The sequence below is a fragment of the Danio rerio genome, chromosome 20, assembly GCF_049306965.1.
Source record: "Danio rerio strain Tuebingen ecotype United States chromosome 20, GRCz12tu, whole genome shotgun sequence".
NCBI classification, from domain to species: Eukaryota; Metazoa; Chordata; class Actinopteri; order Cypriniformes; family Danionidae; genus Danio; species Danio rerio.
The window spans coordinates 34,563,000-34,583,408 of NC_133195.1; the positions used below are offsets into that span (position 1 = coordinate 34,563,000).

At 42.2% G+C, this 20,409-nt stretch overlaps 2 protein-coding genes across 9 annotated transcripts in view; both read right to left on the reverse strand.

Moving 5' to 3' along the window:
* LOC141379311 (uncharacterized) overlaps nucleotides 1-20,409 on the reverse strand; it is a 701,133-nt gene that overhangs the window by 376,623 nt on the left and 304,101 nt on the right. The window lies entirely within an intron of this gene.
* stxbp5a (syntaxin binding protein 5a (tomosyn)) overlaps nucleotides 1-20,409 on the reverse strand; it is a 178,029-nt gene that overhangs the window by 28,494 nt on the left and 129,126 nt on the right. For 6 of the 8 annotated variants that reach the window (XR_012395549.1, XM_009294730.5, XM_009294728.5 and 3 more), the window contains 7 exon segments: nucleotides 18,353-18,507; nucleotides 16,563-16,635; nucleotides 16,315-16,462; nucleotides 13,815-13,882; nucleotides 13,338-13,378; nucleotides 8,733-8,953; nucleotides 7,520-7,704 (listed from right to left, as the gene is read on the reverse strand). Coding sequence is in view for 7 of the 8 variants with exons in the window: in XM_009294730.5 (XP_009293005.1) it covers nucleotides 7,520-7,704; nucleotides 8,733-8,953; nucleotides 13,338-13,378; nucleotides 13,815-13,882; nucleotides 16,315-16,462; nucleotides 16,563-16,635; nucleotides 18,353-18,507 (891 nt within the window). In the remaining variant the exon portion in view is untranslated. 8 annotated transcript variants of the gene reach the window in all.

Consider the following 20,409-nt stretch of genomic DNA (forward strand, 5'->3'; position numbering starts at 1 on the left):
CTTGCACACAGTTATTTTTTGTTCACCGTTTTTTCTTTTATTGGCATTATACTTACCGGCAAAACCGAAATGTCCTTTCAGATTTGAAAGATGCCGGCGCTTTCTCATACTGTTGCCTCACTTCGCCGGCGCTTCCTTGTACTGTTGCCTTAACCTCACTTCACCACCGCTTGCAATGTTAAAGTGTGGAAAGATGGTCAAGCGCCCCCTAACTTTAGAGCATAGTGATTGGATATTTACTCGCGGGGAGGAGTTTCCTCAACTCAACTCATGGACTTACTGGCACACATACTCAATTCGGGGAGATATACAGCGCACATAAATTTTTTCAAACGCAAAACCGAGAAAACCGCAATTCACAAGCGCATATTGAAGCGTTGAGGTCATACTGTACGGTTCAATATTATATTGAGAACGTTCGAGGCTACTAAAGTAACCCTTCGTTCCCCGAGGAGGGGAACGGAAGCACTATAAGTGGATTTGATTGTAAAATCCACGCATTGGGAGGTTCGGTTCAGAAGCTACTCGTCTGCAAGAGTATTGAACGGGCCAATTAAGAATGAATTCTTATGAAATGAAAATAATTAGTATATAAGCTCACCTGGCGCCAGCAGACGCTATCCTTTTTAAGCTGAAGAGACTTTTAACAGCTAAGGGACAGTCATTATGGCGACGGAGTATAGTGCTTCCGTTCCCCTCCTCGGGGAACGAAGGGTTACTTTAGTAACCTCGAACGTTCCCCTTCGGGGGGAACTCCAGCACTATAAGTGGATTTTATTGTAAAATCCACGCATTGGGAGCCCATTGAAAGCGCCATAATGACTGCACCTTACCAACACCCACCATGAGAGAGCGGTCAGGCAAGCGTGACGCACCCAGATCACGAGAGGCGTGGTCCTCCAACGTGCCCTTGGCCCTAACTTATCCTACTTCAAAAGAAGTTTTACGGAATAGGTATCTTTTTTGGAAGTCGCTAGCGTCTAGATAATTCTAGGAATACACGACAGTACGTTGGGAAGCGTGCCATCCCAGTAGGGAGGACGCTGCGGAGACCATCCGCACCCAATAGGGGGAAACAAATGGAATTACATATGGACTAACCCTGAGAAGGGGGAGTGCGCATAAGAAGGTGGTTAGCAGATAGGGAAAGCACGGGTCCGCCCAGGGGGGGAACTTAACCGTGGCGGAAAAGCATATGGGGATCACCAGTGGGGATCGGCCATAGCAGGCACCTATACCCAAAACGCGGGCTGACCAGCGGGCAGACCTACTACGTAATGGGCCAGCAAGTGACTCCTTCGCTGAGTCAGTGCTGGGGGCCTCGGAGGAATCTGAAGGGCTCACCAAATGGGGAACTTTACTGACAGACAGGAGGGTGCACATCTCTCCGTGTTAGGGAAAAAAAGGCACCGCAAGCGTGTACAACACCTACCGAGTTGTTTCCTCAATCACCAAAGGTACCTAACACCCTTGAGGAAACCGGCTCCACTCGCAGATTATAAAATCTTGCAAATGTGTTGGGTGTCGCCCAGCCCGCAGCTCTACAAATGTCTGTTAAAGAAGCGCCACGCGCACACGCCCAAGAGGATGCAACGCTCCGAGTGGAGTGCGCATGCACTCCTGGGGGGTGCGGCTGGCCTCTGCTCAAATAAGCACATGAAATGGCCTCCACAATCCAGTGGGATAAACGTTGTTTAGACACGGCACTTCCCTGCTGCCGTCCGCCATAACAGACAAAGAGCTGCTCTGAAGATCTAAAGTTCTGAGTACGGTCCACATAAATGCGCAGAGCGCGAACTGGACAAAGTAAGGACTGGGCTGGGTCTGCCTCCTCCGGGGGCAGCGCTTGCAGGGTTACTACCTGATCTCTAAAAGGAGTGGTAGGAACTTTGGGCACATAACCCGGGCGGGGTCTCAGAATAACGTGAGAAAATCCCGGCCCGAATTCCAGGCACGAGCCACTGACCGAAAATGCCTCCAGGTCGCCGACCCTCTTAATGGAGGCCAACACGACCAGCAGAGCTGTCTTCAGGGACAGAAATCTTAAAGATACTGTATCGAGTGGCTCGAAGGGATCAAATCGCAGGCTCGTGAGAACGAGGGCGAGATCCCAAGAGGGCGTGAGAGGGGGGCGAGTTGGATTAATTCGCCTAGCGCCTCTGAGGAACCGGATGATGAGGTTATGCTTTCCCACGGTGCCGCCAGCCACCGCGTCATGGTGAGCGGAGATGGCAGCAACGTAAACCTTGAGAGTGGAGGGCGACAGCCTGCTGTCCAGCTTCTCTTGAAGGAAAGAGAGCACAACACTGATCTGGCAAGATCGGGGGTCTTCTCTGCGAGAGACACACCACTCAGTGAATAGACTCCACTTCAGGGCGTAGGCGCGCCTCGTGGAGGGGGCTCTAGCCTGAGTGATGGTATCAACCACCGCGGGTGGCAGGTTACCTTAGTCTTCCTCGCGTCTATGGACCACAGGTGGAGGCTCCAGAGATCGGGACGAGGGTGCCAGACGGTGCCTTGTCCCTGAGAAGTAGGTCCTCTCTCAAAGGGATCTGCCAAGGGAGGGCCGTCACGAGGAGGGAGAGCTCTGATATCCAGGTTCGATTGGGCCAGAGGGGCGCAACTAACAAAACCTGCTCCTCGTCCTCCCTGACCTTGCACATTAACTGCGCGATCAGGCTCACTGGGGGAAACGCATACTTGCGTACGCCCGAGGCCAGCTGTGGGCCAGTGCATCCGTGCCGAGAGAGCCCTCGGTCAGGGAATAAAACAACTGGCAATGAGCGTTCTCGGGGGAAGCAAACAGATCGATCTGGGCCTCCCCGAATCGCGCCCATATCAGCTGGACAGACTCGGGGTGGAGTCTCCATTCTCCAGAGTGAATCTGCGGTTAAGCATACCTGGGATGTGAATGCCGCGCAGCGACTTCAGCCGCGGGTGACTCCAGAGGAGCAGACGGCGGGCGAGCTGAGACATGCGGCGAGAGCGCATACCCCCCATGCGGTTGATATACGCCGCCGCCGCCGTACTGTCCGTCCTGACCAGCACGTGTTGCTGCCCCAGCGCCGGAGAAAAACGGCGGAGAGCAAGGAACACTGCCAACAGCTCTAGGCGATTGATGTGCCAATGCAGCTGGGCACCTACCCACAGGCCCGCAGCTGCATGCCCGCGACACACGGCTCCCCAGCCTGTGCTGGAAGCATCTGTCGAAACAACAACATGACTGGACGCCTGTCCCAGAGGCACACCGGCCTGCAGGAACGAGGGGTCGTTCCAGGGGCTGAGGGTGCGGCGACACAGCGCAGTAACAGAGACTCGGTGTGTGCCCGCATGCCATGCGCGTCTCGGAACTCGATCTTGAAGCCAGTGCTGAAGTGGTCTCATATGGAGCAATCCGAGCGGCGTGACGGCCGCAGCGGAAGCCATATGTTTGGAGTTTGGTGAAGACCCGCGGAGACAGAGAGAGCCCGAAGGGGAGGACCTTGTACTGCCATGCTCGACCTTCGAACGCAAACCGCAGAAACTGATGGTGGCGTGGAAGAATGGAGACATGAAAATACGCGTCCTTCAGGTCTATGGCTGCAAACCAATCCTGAGGACGAACGCATCGGAGGATGCGCCTCTGCGTAAGCATTCTGAACGACAGCTTGTGAAGGCAGCGATTCAAAACGCGCAGATCTAGGATTGGCCGTGACCCACCGCTCTTTTTGGGTACGATGAAGTACGGGCTGTAAAACCCGCTCTCCATCTCGGCTGGAGGTACCGGCTTGATTGCACCCTTCGCCAGGAGGGCAGCAATCTCCTCTCGCAAGACAGGGGCGGACAGGGGATTGACCCTGGTGAAATACACGCCCGTAAACCTGGGAGGCCGTTTGGAGAACTGTAGTTCGTAGCCGAGTCTGATCGTGCGTATGAGCCACCGCGAGGGGCTGGCCCGCGCTAACCAGGCAGGCAGAGCCCTCGCTAATGACGTCATCGCAGCAATCGTTGACGTACCCGCGGAGGGGCAGCGAGGAGCGGGTGTGCTGATCCGGGGAGCGCGAGGGTCCCACAGAAGAGCTGGAGGAGAGCGTTTCGCTCTGGCTCCGCACCCTGACTCCTGAGAGGGGGCTTGGGGGCTGGGAGAAGGGAGACCGTCCCCCCAGCGCCCGAGAGCCGCTGGCGGAGCATGCAAGCCCTGCGAGCTGAGAGGCAGCGCGTCCCAGACTGGCGGGGCTTGAGCTGTCACATCCGGGGAAGGGAGAAAATGCTCTTTGATCGAAACTTTGGTGGCACTGAGAAGTACCGTTGGATTTTGGGCCCCGCCCTCCAGCGGGGAAAGAGCAAGTCTCCTCTTCTCCGGATGGCCTGTCTCAGGGACGCTTCGCGGTCCGTTTACCGGACTTAGCGGCGCCCTGGGCAGGAGGGGCTACCGGCTTTCGGCGTGCTCGACGCGCTCGCTTCGCCGGAGGCGGAGGCGGGGGCGGGGGCGGGGCATCGGCCGTTGGCGGGCGCCCTCGGCGAGGAACAGCGGAGGTGGATGGCTCGGCCGGGGATGGAGCGGGCTTACGGCCCCGCCGATAGATGATTTTGCCCATCGCATCCGACTGCTTGCTCACCGCCTTGAACTCCTGGGTGAATTCACCGACGGTGTCGCCGAACAGGCCAGCCTGGGATATGGGAGCGTCAAGAAAGCGAACTTTGTCGACATCGCGCTTATCTGCCAGGTTTAGCCAGAGGTGGCGTTCCTGGACCACAAGTGTGGACATCGTCCTCCCCAGTGCGCAGGCGGCGGACTTAGTGGTCCGGAGAGCATAGTCGGTCGCCGTACGCAGCTCGTGTAACAAGCCTGGGTTAGACCCACCCTCGTGCAGCTCAGCCAGCGCCTGCGCTTGGTAGCGCTGGTAGGTGGCCATCGCATGCAAGGCGGAAGCTGCCTGGCTCGCAGCCTTGTAAGCTCTAGCTCCGAGGGAGGCAGAAAACTTACAGGCTTTGGACGGGAGACGGGGCGGACCACGCAAAGCGGGGGCGCCACGCGGACAAAGATTGACCGCAATGGCGCGCTCCACCTGCGGGATCGCCTCATACCCCCTGGCAGCTCCACCATCCAGGGTGGTGAGGGCGGAGGCGGATGCAGCGCGGGCAGAGAAAGGTGCCCTCCAGGACTCCGTGAGCCTACTGTGCACTTCCGGGAAGAAGGGGACGAGAGGCTTCGAAGGCTTCGCCTTCTGATCCTCTACGTAACACCCATCTAGTCGGTCCGGCCACGGGGCTGGGGGATAAACCATCTCCAACCCGACGGCCGAAGCAGCCCGAGAAAGCACGACCAACATGTCCGCTTCAGGATCCGTTTTGACGGCGCTCGCTTGCCCAGAGGGGGCGAGCGGGTCCGGATCATCGTCGGACAATGAAAGCCCGCCCTCCGATGCTGCGGAGGACATCTGATCTCCGGTGTCAGCGAGCGTGAGAGCTACCATCTGATTAGACGGATCACTCTCAGTACCCGAAGCTTGGATGGAGCGCTTGGAGGAGCGAGAGGTCCGCGAGCCCGTGGGCGGCGGATTGTCTCTCGCTGAAGCCCTCAGATCTGCCCGAGCGCCCGCTGCAGTGCAGGAGGCAACTGGGGTGGCTCGCTCTCTTACGAAAGCTAACCGCGATCTCAACTGCGCAAGGGTCATGGCATCGCAGTGACGACATGAACCGCCCCCGAGCACCACATTAACATGCTGGACCCCCAAACATGTAATGCAGTGATCGTGTCCATCATCCGGAGCCAGGAAACCCCCGCAACCAGAAACGCACAGTCGGAGCGCCATCCTGAAAAGGACGTGCTGCACGACTGTGTTGCTCTTTTAGGATTTGCAACAATACGCACCGCTCTTGGAGGACCGGACCCAAAGGGACGCCAGGCAAGGGAGATACCCAGCTCGACCGTCTGCCGCTGCGTGGACTCGCTCTGGACCGGGATGAAATCGTTCTCTCGAAATGGCTGTAGATCAGCAGGAGGAACCCTCATAAGCTCGATCAGAAAAGGTTCTGAAGCGAAAAGGATAGCGTCTGCTGGCACCAGGTGAGCTTATATACTCAGTTGATTGCTTATGCCGCTCACCTGCGCAGGCTTGCGCTGCCAATTCATTCTTAATTGGCCCGTTCAATACTCTTTCAGACGAGTAGCTTCTGAACCGAACCTCCCAATGCGTGGATTTTACAATCAAATCCACTTATAGTGCTGGAGTTCCCCCCGAAGTGGAACCGTGGCATCCCTAGTAAGCAGCGGTTTTTAATTACCTAAAAGAACCATCGCCACAGAAGTTTTTCTTTCCGTTTGCCATGCAGTATCAAATTCCATTAAAACAAAAGTTGAAAGTTAAAAATGAAACACCCGAACTTGCATGAAACTGGAGGAAACGCTGGATAGCCTGGTAATGCCACATTTTTTATACTGACACTTGCTTTCAAAAAGTGCTTCCTTTGTTCTTATCCATATTTCTTTGCACATTAAACACACGTCGACCACAACAGGAAAAAAAACAGCAACTGTGTTAATTGCGTTAATTTTTTTTTACGCGTTAATTATTTCAAATTAAACACATGGGTTAACACTAATTTTGACAGCACTAAAATACACACACACACACACACACACACACACACACACACACACACACACACACACAATATAATCCTTAATGCTAAATATTTCTCTTTACTATAAATGACTATAGTATTTTAAAAGTGTAACATCTGGTTTTATTGGATTTTTTTGTTTTTGCTGTTATATACTTATAATATAATTTTCTGTTTAGTACAGCAGAATATTTGCAGTAAATAACCGAACTGAAGAATTGTGCCTGGAATGTTTCATTGACAGTTTTATTGATCACTAAGATATGATCGACTTGGATTTAAGTTGCTTCAATTTAAAAATAAAAATGACCAAAACAGTTTAGATATAGCTAAGCTACGTTTACCAAGTAACTTTTAGCTTAGCTTGCTACATTTCTCAGCTTTTAGTCTAGTTAAGCTATATTTTAAGTAGACTAGCTAATAGCTTAGCTCACAACATTTTTCAAATAGCTTTCCCAACACTGCAATTACATGATATAACATAATTTGAGCAGGAAAAAAATCCTGCTAGCTGCATCCAAAACCCCATAATGTATTTCCCTACTGTATACTATAGTAGGTCCAAAACAGTACCCAAAAAAAGAAGAATGTCGTAAATTTAGTGTACTCAACAAAAAACATTTCTGAATAACTTACAACTACTTCCAGCAAGATTATGAAGCTTATTTTACTATCCTATGAGGGGACGGGAGGAGATTTGTGAATGTCAGTAAAGTGACGCAACTGTCACATGATAATAACAACCTGCCAAATGTACCTCCGGATTATATTCATCCTACACACATTCACCTCATACAGAACATATTCTCTTTAAAGGTTGCACAGTAATCACTCGTCCAAAATATGCACCTACTCAGACAGTATGTGATTTTGAATGCAGCCCACAAACATATAACCTTTAAAGCAGCATTACTTTAGGCAGGGCACGTTGTCTCGCATCCCGTCTGAGGAGTTGCTGCTTGAGGAGGTGTGTGTCTGGGGGCCAGCGGTTTGAGGACTGGGGGAGGTGCTTGGTGTGGGCGGAGCTGGCGTCTGATCTCCTCCCCCTTCTGGAGACTCTAGATCATTGAGTTCATGCTGTAACCGAAGCTCCAGTAACTGTAAAACACACACACACACACACACACACACACACACACACACACACACACACACACACACACACACACACATATATATATGTACACACATGTAACTCACACAAGAACAGCTGTGTATGAATCAGCTAAACGCAATGAGTTAATTGATCCCCATTGGTGTCGCTATTCTCAATAAGAGACATGCTAATTAGTGTGAGTGTTTCTATGTGTGTGAGAGTCACGAGACTGAAGGTGCTAATAGGTTTAATTTGCCCTCATTTTACGAAAGTGTGAATGTTCTGTCAGCAGCCAATGGTAGCACTAATGGTTTTCCCACACTTGTGCTGAACATGTGCCTTTTCTAACCAATCAGATTCATTCCTGTTGATGAAATTCACATGTCCTGTATTTGAAAATCTGATTTATTATCTGGTTACATAAGTTATAAATTAATACGTATGTAAATAAGTCATGTTGATTAAGCATTATTATTGCCTAATTGCTTCTGTCTAAAAAATGCATTATACATTTCCCCATAATAAATCATATGTAAACTCAAATTATTCCCAGATATATATTTTTAATGGCATTATCATAAGCGCTCATTCATTTATGGGTCACGGAAGCATCAGTATGCAGATGCACAGCTTGCAAAAAAAAAAAAAAAACAGTGAGAGGACAAAATGAATGCAGTATTAATTATTCAAGCTCAATATATACAGCAAGATGTGGTGCACATTAATTAAAACGGCTTTGAAAGGCTTAGGGATTTAGGTAAGCATCTGAGTAACAACTGTTCTGCAGATATCCTTAGATGGCACATACACATGCAGAAATGCACACACGCATTCAAGTCGCTGAACAACATCCATTTAATGAACAGATTTTATAATATTATTAACGTTATGAGTCATGGCAGTTGTCAGGAAACTAAAATAACTCGAGACAGGGAAGGAGAGAGGGAGACTTAAAGCGCCTATAAGGACAGCATTACTCACTCCTCTTTAGAAAACCAAGTTTTTAAGTTGAGATGAAAACATACTTTACCTGCACTACTTCTGTGGTGATTTCCTGTTTGCTAAACCTGTATATGATGACGTGGGCAGAGACACCAGCCACACAAAGCATTCGGCTCTCGGGACACCAAGACATCAACTGAATGGCGAATGGGTCTTCATCCACAATCTCTGTGCTGGGTTTCTCCTCCTTACAGCGTGCCTTCTCAAACACCTTTGCTGTTTTCAGTTTGTACAGGACCTGGAGCATTACTGAGCACAATGGGAAATGTGAAAAATAATGTACAGTCAACCAGAGATATTCCCCAAATTGTAACCAAAATAATTTTGAAATGAATACCAACATTTCGTACTGTAACAGGATTGGAAATTAAAAGGACAGTTCACCCGAAAATAAAAAAATGTAGTCACCCTCAAGTGGTTCCAAACATTTATGAGTTATGAGAAAAATCTTCTTTGTGTTCAACAGAAGAAAGAAACTTTTTTTTTCCTGATGATCACAAAAGAAGAGATATATTTTTGTGTTCACTGCAAGAAAGAAATTCATATATGTTTGGAGCCACTTGAGTATGAATAAACCAAACCCAGGATCATTCTGAAAATGTAATGCTGAATACATTTCTGAAAAGTGCAAAATACGTCTCAGGAGCTATGTTTTCTTGCAGTTTTTGTTTTCGCAAATCCACCAGAGGCGGCTGTGTACGCTTTTTCAGATCTTAAATTTCTCACACGAGTGCCATTCTCGAGTGCGGTTCTCGCAAATCCACCGGAGGCCTCTGTCGACTTGCTGTCTGACTGATCGATCAACTGACTCACCGTCCTTCTTCCCTAAACCCAACCAATAGTTTTTTCAAAAGCACAGATTGACCCGCCTGCTCACTTTCCAAAACCCAACCAGCAGTTTAAAAAGAAATCCAGAAAAAAAGATCCTCGCCTGATTTTTACCACATTTTCAGATTTTACCAGATTCTCACCCTGTTATTTACTTCTTTATTTTATTTTTGGCTTCTGTTTTTGTTATATGCTTTCTGGAACTGTTCTTCGCCAGACTAAAGCAGTGTCATGGCGGCCAACTTCGATTTTGTGTCTCGAGTCCGCTGACGTACACGGTGAGCAACTGAAGAAACTGGTAACAGCAGGAAATTCGTCCATTCGGAAGTAAGCGGTCACCTGGTAAGCGCCAAAAGAAACGCCGTCATACTGCCCCATAGCGTCCGTTTTAAAGACGAAATGCAGCCATATGTACTTCTGGCTACCTAATTTGTTATCTCGAGAAATTTATATATGGCTAGGTTTTTAGAATGAGCCTTTGTTGGAATAAACGGTGAGTAGGTTTTAATTTTGGCGTGAACTATCACTTTAATAGGGGTTCGGGACCATAAAATAAAGCAAATAACCTACAAATTCAAGATGTACGGGGAAGAAATGCACTAAAACTGTATGTCTGTTGCAATTGATAAAAATTGATGAAAATTGATGAAAATTTTGAAATTTGTAAAAATTGTTTTCTTCTTCCTTACAAACAATCACATTTGTACTGAGCTTTAACAATTTAACAGGTAATAGGTTGCCTTAGACCAGAGATGCCCAATCTAGGGTCCGTGTGCCAAAGTTGGCCCTTTGTATTCTTTGATTTGGCCTGTCAGAGGGAAAATGATTGGAATGGGATGGGAAATGCCTTTAACAGGGATTCTCATTTCTTTTTTAATGTAACATTTTGTTTGTTTGTTTTATTGTTGAGCTACAAAAAAGCTAACTTAAATTAAATGTTTTAATTAAATGTACATGTTGTACCTTGTATATCTATTGAATTAGATCTTTACAAAAATGTACATGCTGTCAATTAACAAATATGGGATGAAGCAGAAGACATCAGTTTGGAAATCAAGGCAAAGGCTGGTTCAACGTGACTAGTGTATTCTGCATTGAACTCCATTGTTTCGATTTTTTAAAATGTTTTTTTTTTTTTTTTACGGTTTTATTGTAATAAGTTTGTTAAAATAATTTACATTTTCAAAAAATATATAATGCATTAATAAATAGGGTTGAAGTATTTTTTTTTTCAATTTAATTATAAATATTATTAAATAAATTAGGGAAATACCCCAGGCAACTTTAATGTAATACAGTTTGGTGTATTTAGTTTCGGCCCAAAGCTCTCAAGAGTTTGGGCAACCTTGTCTTAGACAATGATTATTTAAGTTGTCTCTGTATATATATTAAAAAATCAACCATAAAATGGTGTAATTGAAGAAGAAAACACAGAAAGCAAAGTCTTACAAGTTGTAGATTTGTACATTTAATGCATAGAGGGATTAAAGAAGTGATGGGAAATTTTTAATGACCTTCAATGCATAAATGTGTTTTGTCCAATTTTGGGGGGCTACTAATCCACTGACTCCAATTGTTCAGTTCACTCAAAGCAAATAAAATATATTAAATGACGTAAGATTAGTCTTGGTCGGATTAAAACGTCTGGTCTAATTAGCTTTATATTTCATTGGTTGACAAAATGAGGGCAACATTGGTTTTAAATTAGCTTCTACTATTAAGAAAGCCGATTTGAATGTTAAACAAGTGCTTGTGTGAGGGGTTGGCAACCTTTGTGGTATTTGGAATAATACAATGTGTCCTTTAGCACCTACGGGAGGTACAGGAACAGAAGAAAGTGTAGTTTGTCAAGCTCACAGTTAAGGCAAGGTCAAATGTCATTAACAGGTAACACGCTGGTCTCCCTCTGCAGTGCGCAAGCTTAGACAAAGCCTGTGGGATCTGGTGTGCATTTTGTGTGTGACATTATAAGGTCAGTTCCCAGCTGGTCCATAAATCACAGGTTGTATTGTTAAGGCAAGTGATGTCCGCTGTCAAGTTATACTCCAATAACTAGCATTCGACAAAGTCTTGCATTTAATTCGATATTTAAAAGTAGTCAAATGAGATTTTAAGTAGAGCTCTTTCAAAGAAAATCAGTTCACTCAGCGGCCACATTTGCAATGCCTACAGGCAGCTATTCCAGGATTCAAAACCCAACTCTTGAATGGGGAAATACTTAAAGAGATATCTCACTCAAAAACAAAAAGAAACTCACCATTTACTTATTTTTAAGTAATTCTAAATTATGAGGTTTTTTTTTTTTTTGCTCTGTTGAACACAAAATACTATCATTTGAAGAATATAGGTAACCTGCAGCCTTTAACTTCCATAGTAGGGAAAAAAACAACAATCATGGAAGTCAACAGACATTGGTCACCAAATTTTTTTAAAATAATATTATATTGTGTTTAACAGAGAAAAAATATCTATTATTAATTCTAGATAAATTGCTTCTGTAAAGTGTTCATCAGATGAATTAAACTCAGATTTGGAAGCGGAGGGTGTCCATCATATTTAAGCAGCAAATTACAACAAATCTAGGGATATATTTAATAACTGTCCCATAAGCATTGTTTCTCAAAGTGCATTCTTAAAGAGCCCTTATTATGGGTTTTTGAAAAAGACCTTCCATGCAGTGTGTAACAGCTCTAAGTGAAGTGAAATAGGCTTAAATCTGAAAGTGCACCAAGTTTAAAACTATTGATTCATCTAAAAGAGTCATCTCAGAGTGGTTTAAATGAATCGCCGGGGTTTGCCTCCTTTTCTCTTGCTTAAAAATTATGTATTTAATTGTGTTTTGTTACTTGTAACCGCTCCACGTGGCTTGTGCTGTATCTGGTTAACTCTTTATATTCTCATATCGCGTCTAAAACCACGTTAAGCATGTTGACCGCCGATTTGTTTACGGATTTAAATGCATTTGTGAGCTTGCGATCCACTGCCGTTTGTTGTTGCTATGGCCAACATCAGCTGTTCATACACACATTTAGCAGTCAAGTTTTAAAATAGTTCAGCTTTTCCCGCTGTGTGGATGAATGTGTGTCAGTGTCAAGAATAAAGCAATATCCTTGCAACTGCATTGCTTTAATGCACTCCTGCATTAGGCTCACACATACACTCTGCACTTAAACTTCTTCAAAAATGTTGATAAGCCCTGGTGGGCATTTCTCCCTGTCTCGTGCTAAATGCAGTCAAACAATCGTAACAGACAAAGTTCATCGGACCAATCAGCGCAGATTAGCATCGTGCTAAAGAGGGGTTTGGGAATAAATTAATCACTGAACAAGTCATATGGGAGTTGTTAGGATAATTAGGTGAATGCAAAAGTGAATGCATATTATAAGACAATTAAAGTGTTTTTTAACCTTGCATGCATATCAGAATGTTGTTGTAGACCCCCAAAATCTAAATATTATTTTTTTAATGCTGAATAGGGGCTCTTTAAGTGCACATCTATTCTTTTAGTGCAAAACTATTCCAGTGAGAACCAGACCTTCAAACGCAGTCTGCTAACTGGATTTGATGCGGCAAGATTTTACTGTGGCCATAAACGCATTTGTATGATGCATGGAAGTCAATGGTTTGATGCCCAGGACACAACAATTTGATATAAAATGTGTCTGTCAAATGCAAATATATTCTGAGCAAGCTAATGAGCTTTGAGAAACTACCACACCGCACACATTGTGGTCAGACGATACTATTGCACTGTTCAAAAGTGGTAAATGAGATGAATATGAAGACTGAAACATCCGGTACTCACTTGCTGAAGCATCCCAGAACTTCACTGAACCATCTGCATGCCTGCAATAAAATATATATATATTTTTGACTCATACATTTTTATACACAAGCCCACAAAAACACAGTCACCATTACCTCATGTATCCAAACAAACCACTGAGGTAAGTTGCTATGTCAGATAAAAGCTAGTCAGGAGATGAGAGAAAATGCTCTTCCCACTGCTGTCAAACTCACTAAAATAGTGAAAAAAGGTTCTGTCATCCCATGGGTGGTACATCAGAAAATGCTCACTTTTTCAGTCATACTTGCCTTTCGCAACCATCTTGTCCTGCTCATTACCCGCTCCTCCTCCCTCTTCCTATACCATGACTTCTTCTTTTACACCATTTAAATCTTTTTGTACAATTTCTGCCATTTCAGCAGAACTACAAATGGTGAAACCATGCGGAAAGAGTTACAACACACACGCTTGCTCACATTTACACACTGCTCTTACCCAGTTATTATTATTTCAGGGTAGCTTTGTGTGCCCAGGCCCCAGTTTCCACCACTGACAGGCCATTCCTATGAGAAACAACAGAACCACATAAATGCACGAAAGCTATCCACATAAATCCAACATTTCTCAACATATTAGAATAGAGGAAATTTAGTAGTTGCTGCCCTGAAGCATGCGAGCATTCCTGGGAAATTTAATAAAAAGAAAAGTGGCCAATTTGTACGTTTTAGTAAGCATATTCTTTTAATATAATGACTGAGGCTGGCACTGGCAGCCACAAAACATTTCTGCAACGTGGGCGGAACCTTTGTTAAATGCCTGGCGAGGCTCTATAGGAAAGCGTTTCCTCGTGAGGCGTGGATGCTGAAGCAGTTTATTCAAAGGTATTCAGAAGTGCTGCGATTCAAAGTGGGTTGTTTAAGTTAACCTGCTCCCGGTGGGAGACAAACCCACAACTTACACACTGCACTCCAGTCTCGGCTGAGAGGTCAATGCTTTCTTTCATACCCATAAATACCCCTGTCTGTGTCTCTGACCCACTCAGTCTGAGGACACAATGTGCTTAGCGACAGGGGCCTAAAGTCACACAGGTACTTCATGGGGTGATGTGGCCAAGGTCTGCGTGTGTGTGTGTGTGTGTGTGTGTGTGTGTGTGTGTGTGTGTGTGTGTGTGTGTGTGTGTGTGTGTGTGTGTAGGACGTTTTAACTGACATCATTATCTTTTCAGATTAGCACTTTTAAATGTGTGTAGACATATGTCAATATTCAATAACTCAATGTATAGTGATAATGAACATTGACAATTGATTGATAACACGAGCACTTTAAAATACAGTGAATACTTATTATTTAAGAGTGTTTTTTAAGAATATTCAAATTGTGGTCCCCCTTTATATTAGGTGGCCTTTACTGATATGTATTTACACTGACATTAATTATTTGATACAATGAACTTTTTGTGTAAATATATGTCTTTACATTTGCCTTATGATTGACTAAATACCTGCATGTAGTTACATCTGTAATTGTTTTTGTGATTAAACTGTTGACCATGCCTTAACCTGCCCTTAAACCAACCCATACAACCAAACATGTCCCTAACTCTACCCGTATCCCCCATCAAGAGCACGAGAAGTGTTTTGCAATACATTTTGAACACTGTAAGTACATTGTATTTATTTTTTGATGCACATACATTAAGGCCACCTAGTATAAAGTGGGACACACGTTGTATTTGCATTGGTGTTCACAACAGCGACAAATATTTTCTATATTAATAGTTCTAACATTAATATTTCCATGTTATTCTGGCCTAAAGTAAAAAGCTGACTATTTATAGGGCTATTGTATGTTAACGGCTATAATTAGAGTCCAGTAGTCAATGACTACGTTTACATGGACAACAGTAATCAAATATTTGGCTTAATCTGAATAAGACAGTAACATGATTAATGTGTTTACATGAGTTGCCTTTTGAATGTTCTATTCATGATCCCATTTTACATGTTATAGCACATTATTCGATTAATATCATTGCATCACCACACTATCCACAATTCCTCCAGAGTTTCATGTAATTTTGGGTGTTTCATTTCTAATATGTCGACTTTAACTGCAGTTTGGCACTTTCACACACATTCAAGAACATTTCTTGCATGCCCCCATGACGAACGAGATATTGGATGCGAGTATGAACTGCTTGTAGAGTGTAGTTTTAATGGAATTTGATACTACGTGTCGATTGGGACAAAAAAACCTTCACATTTTAAGATGCAGGTTTCTGTGATCCTTCACTGACTTGGTAGATGCAGAGAATAGTGTCAAACAGCCGTGTGTGTATAGACTATCCTGTCACAAAATGTGGCAAAAATGTTACGTTTGATTATGTAAAATATTTAGTTCGATTATGACCTTAATCGGATAAAATTGATCAAAAACACTGTTTACATGGTAGACTCTTAATCAGAGTACTGTCTTAACCATATTAAAATCGTTAATTATTGGTGTCCATGTAAATGTACTCAATATTAGCTAGTTTAACTAAACTCACAAAATATTTTAATAACCTTAAGTGTTGTTAATTTCATAGTTAATGTCTAATAAACCATACAGATTGTAGTTGAAAGCATTTAATACCTAATCAAATTTAATTTGTATTTTTAAACTATTATTAACTAAATATGACTTTATCTCACTGTTGATTTGAATGCATTAACTAACATTTACTAATGAAACTTTAGTGTGAAGCATAAACTCATGTATTTACAATCATTTTGTAATTTAATTTAGTTGAAACATTTGTTTACTCTGAACATATACAGTATGTACAATAAAGCAATAGTATTTTTGGGCATTATACCTGTTAAAGTAATCTTTTTTGCATGGCCAATTTTGCGATAATACCATATACGGTAATAAAAAAACTTCAGCAATTTACTGCAACAAAAAAAAAAAATGTATATTGTTATAAGCCTAAATGTGTGCGTGCATGCTTTACCTTTTTGCTGTAGCCCTGTCGTTTCTGACGCGACCCGACAGAGTAAAGTGCAGGTATGAGGTCCACAGGACAATCGGCTAAGTACTCACAACACGTCACAGGAGACTCATGAATCATCATAGGATATGGGTTTTCAAAGATAGGGTAACTATGAAAACATCACAGGTCAAAATAATCAGGTTGAGACGGTAGTGGAAAAATCTTGAAGTGTAAACAAATATGACGCAAATGCTGTGGGCGATACGTACCCATTTTGTGCAAGGTCAATAACTACTAAATCTTTTTCGAGGAGGACCACTACAGCATATGGTTCCTGAAAATCTGCAAAGAAACACAATGGGATGGGTGAAATAATCTTGCATTTAAAAAATGATGTCTTCTCCTATTGTAACATTATAACAGAATCTTTAACAAAGATATTGCACTCGCTTGTTGGAGCATTGGACCCTTAGGGCCATAAAGAATCTGCTGATTTTATTTATTTATTTATTTATTTGTTGCTATTTCTGTGCAGAACTTTGTAAAAAAAAATATATTTCTATAATAAATCTGTGGATTTATGCGAAATGATTTGAGAGTAAAGTAACAAAAAACATAACAATAAATAAATTTTAAAAAATTACTTTTTAAACTTTTATTTAAGTTTCGTATCCAAATCCAGTCAGAACCTCTAGTTTAGTAAACAAAGTAAGTCTCTGATTTAATAAATCCCGTAAAAAACTAGAAAATATAACTTTACACACTGTATTGTACATAAATCATGTACACATTAGCATATTATTTAATAACATTACTGAAATCAATATAAAAACTAAATCAATTTACACACATTTTAATAAGTAATACACTCGATAGGATAAAAATCAGCAGATTTTTGCGAAGAAAGATTCCATATGGGCCTTATTACATTATTTTAGTGGCTTGATCCTTTTTTAGCTCTAAAACTAACGACTAGAAACATTACTGCATGAGTTCGAACCTCCCAAATGTCTCAATAATGAGTCAGAGCCAAAGACATCTACTTCAAATATAGCTTAATCAACGTACAGAGCCAGACACAGTTATGCAAGCAGCCTTGCAAACACTGTTCCCATTCCTCCTGCATTCATTACCACTTTTCAGTTTGGCTTAACACAGACTCTAAACAAAATGCTTAAGCCTTTAACGCAGATGTTTAAACAGAGATGCTGGGTTTTGGCAAGAACTGTTGGTGCAACTGCATGATTGGCTTTCTTTCTTTTAAAGCAAGTTGAATCATAAGAAGAAAACACACACACATACACAAGGTATCGAAAATGATCAGGGTTTTGTGCAAATTAGCCACTTATCTAAATAAATTAATTAATAAATAGTATTAATAATAAACAATGCAAATAATGAAAACATTTGTGCTATATTTCTGCGAAAGAAACAATACTCTTTGATGAACATTATCTTTAACAATATGACTTTTTATTTTTATATAGTTAATGCATCCTGAAAAACTACAAATTTCTTTCAAAAAAAGTGGAAGGAAATCAACAGTAGTGCATTTGCCACCAACGGTGCTTGAAACAAGTACATAACAAGTACAAAGAGTCACAAACTAAACAGATTTAATGATGCGTTCTTCACACCAGCAAACTATTGACAGACAATTACTGTATAACCCTAAAGTTGCATCAGTCTTTGCTAAATCTGCCTGCTGAGAGAAAGAAATCATTTACAATTCATAAATAGCCACCAAAATGATAAATTATTCAAATGGGTACTGCAATAATAAACGAATGCAAGTCAGAGAACTGGGTGTTATGAATAGAGGGAGCTTTAAAAAAAGAGATGTAAAATGTAATTACTAGGCAGCAGTTCCACTGGGAAAGCTCATCTACAAAGAACATGAAAGAATAGAACAATCCAAAAAAAAACAAAGGTTTAAATGTCAGCAAAAAAAAAAAAAAAAAGAGGAGGGAGAAAGTGACATGAGATAAAAGGACTGAGTACTTATTGCATTAATATTACACAGAGCAGGTGCAGTTAGTGTGTAAAGTGACCTACATACCGTTAGGATATGGCGTTTCACACAGGGTGAGGAAATCTACAATGGGATAGTCCATTTCCAAAACAGCCGTGCTCTTCCCATGCATTACTGTCAAGCATGGCCGTCGACCAACAGTGTCATACGACAAACCACCAGAGAAGATCATAAATGGATCCCTGTGCAGGAAACAAACAAAAACTGCACTTAGTAAGTGTGTTTCAGTTCACTGTAACAGTTTATTTTGATAGTTCATTTGAGTATTAGTAGACTGTCTGCTTAACTTTGATACTGCTCCTTCAACAGACATTTAACTGACTATAAAAAACTTTGCAAGTACATTTTGCAACTTACACTTACCCTAACCCCAACCTCAATAGTCTACTTAAAATCTAATGAGAATTAGTTGGCATGAAAATTTGATCAGAAAAAAAGCTGCATAAGCTGAAGAAAATGTTGTTTATTTAGTGTTGACCTAAAAATGAAGCAGACTTTTTATTTTACTTTAATACTTTTTGTTTACTTCCAGGTTTAAATATGCGTGGAATTAATTTTACATTTCAGGGTAGCCCCAGACTTTTGTACTACACTACATAAGCCCAGATGTGTGCTGTTATTTAAAAACATCTAGAAGTAAGTGCTTCAATAAGGCTTTACTAAAAGCACAAACCTGGAAAAACAATACTGTAAAAAATACCTGTTAATTAACAGTTTCCATATTTTGTGATTCACTAGTGTTTTCCGTTTATTTGTGGATGTGAATTGCATTAAGGGATCTTGATCTCTACTCTGTTGACTTGTGATGTTGAAAGTTTAACTCTACAGTTTAACAAAGTTACTTTTATTGACATTTCAGTAGTTTCAGTCCTTCCCATAGATTTAAAATATACTTGAGGAGAGAGCCAGATTGAAAGACATATTTTACCCACAGCACATACAGTTGAAACCAGAAGTTTACATACACTCCAAAAAGGAGTTTTTTTTTTGTTTTTTTTATGTCTGATGGTAAATCCTACTAAACGTTTACTATTTTAAATGATATAATGATTTACATTTGCTAAAAGCCAGAATAATGAGATAATTTTTTTGATAATTTTTTTATTAATTTCTAGACAGTCAAAAGTTTACATACATTTCCTTGGTATTTTTTAGCTTTGCTTTTAAACTGTATAACTTTGGTCAAATGTTTTGGGTATCCTTCCACAAGCTTCTCACGGTAGTTTGAGGGAATTATGGCCCATTCCTCCGGACAGAACTGAAGTAACTGAGTCAGATTTATAGGCTGTCTTATTCGCACAAGCTTGTTCAACTCTGCCCACAAATTTTCTATAGGTTTGAAATCAGGGCTTTGTGATGGCCACTCCAAAACATTCACTCTGTTGTCTTTAAAACACATTTTAACTAGTTTGGCAGTATGCTTAGGTTCATGGTCTGTTTGGAAGACCCATTTGTGGCCAAGTTTTAATTTCCTGGCTGATGTCTTGAGATGTTGCTTCAGTATTTTTATGTTCTTTCTTCATGATGTCCTGTTTGCTGTGAAGTGGACCAGTCCCTCCTGCAGCAGAAAAGCCCCACAACATGATGTTGCCGCCCACAGACTTCACAGTTGGGATGGTGTTCCTATACGTAAATTTCATTGTATTTTGTACAATCACAATAAAGATTCTGATTCTGATTCTGATAGGCTTGTAAGCTTTCCCCTTTGTCCTCCAAATGTACCACTGGTCATTTTGGCCAAACAGTTCAATCTTAGTTCCATCAGACCACAGGACATGTCTCTAAAAATTATTCTTTTGCCAGGTGTAATTTAGCAAATTGTAATCTGGCTTTTTTGTTGATTCTGGCTTGTTGATTTTCCCATGTTGTCACACAAGGAAACAGTGTGTTTGAGGTTTTCTTAAATACTATTCTACAGTTGTTCCTCCAATTAACTCAGATGCTGTCAATTAGCCAATCAGAAACTTCCAAAAACTTGACACCATCATCTGAGCTTTTTCAGAGACATAATAATCTTATTGGTCACACTTTACAATAAGGTTTATTAGGTAATGTTGATTAATGCATTTACTAACATGAACAAA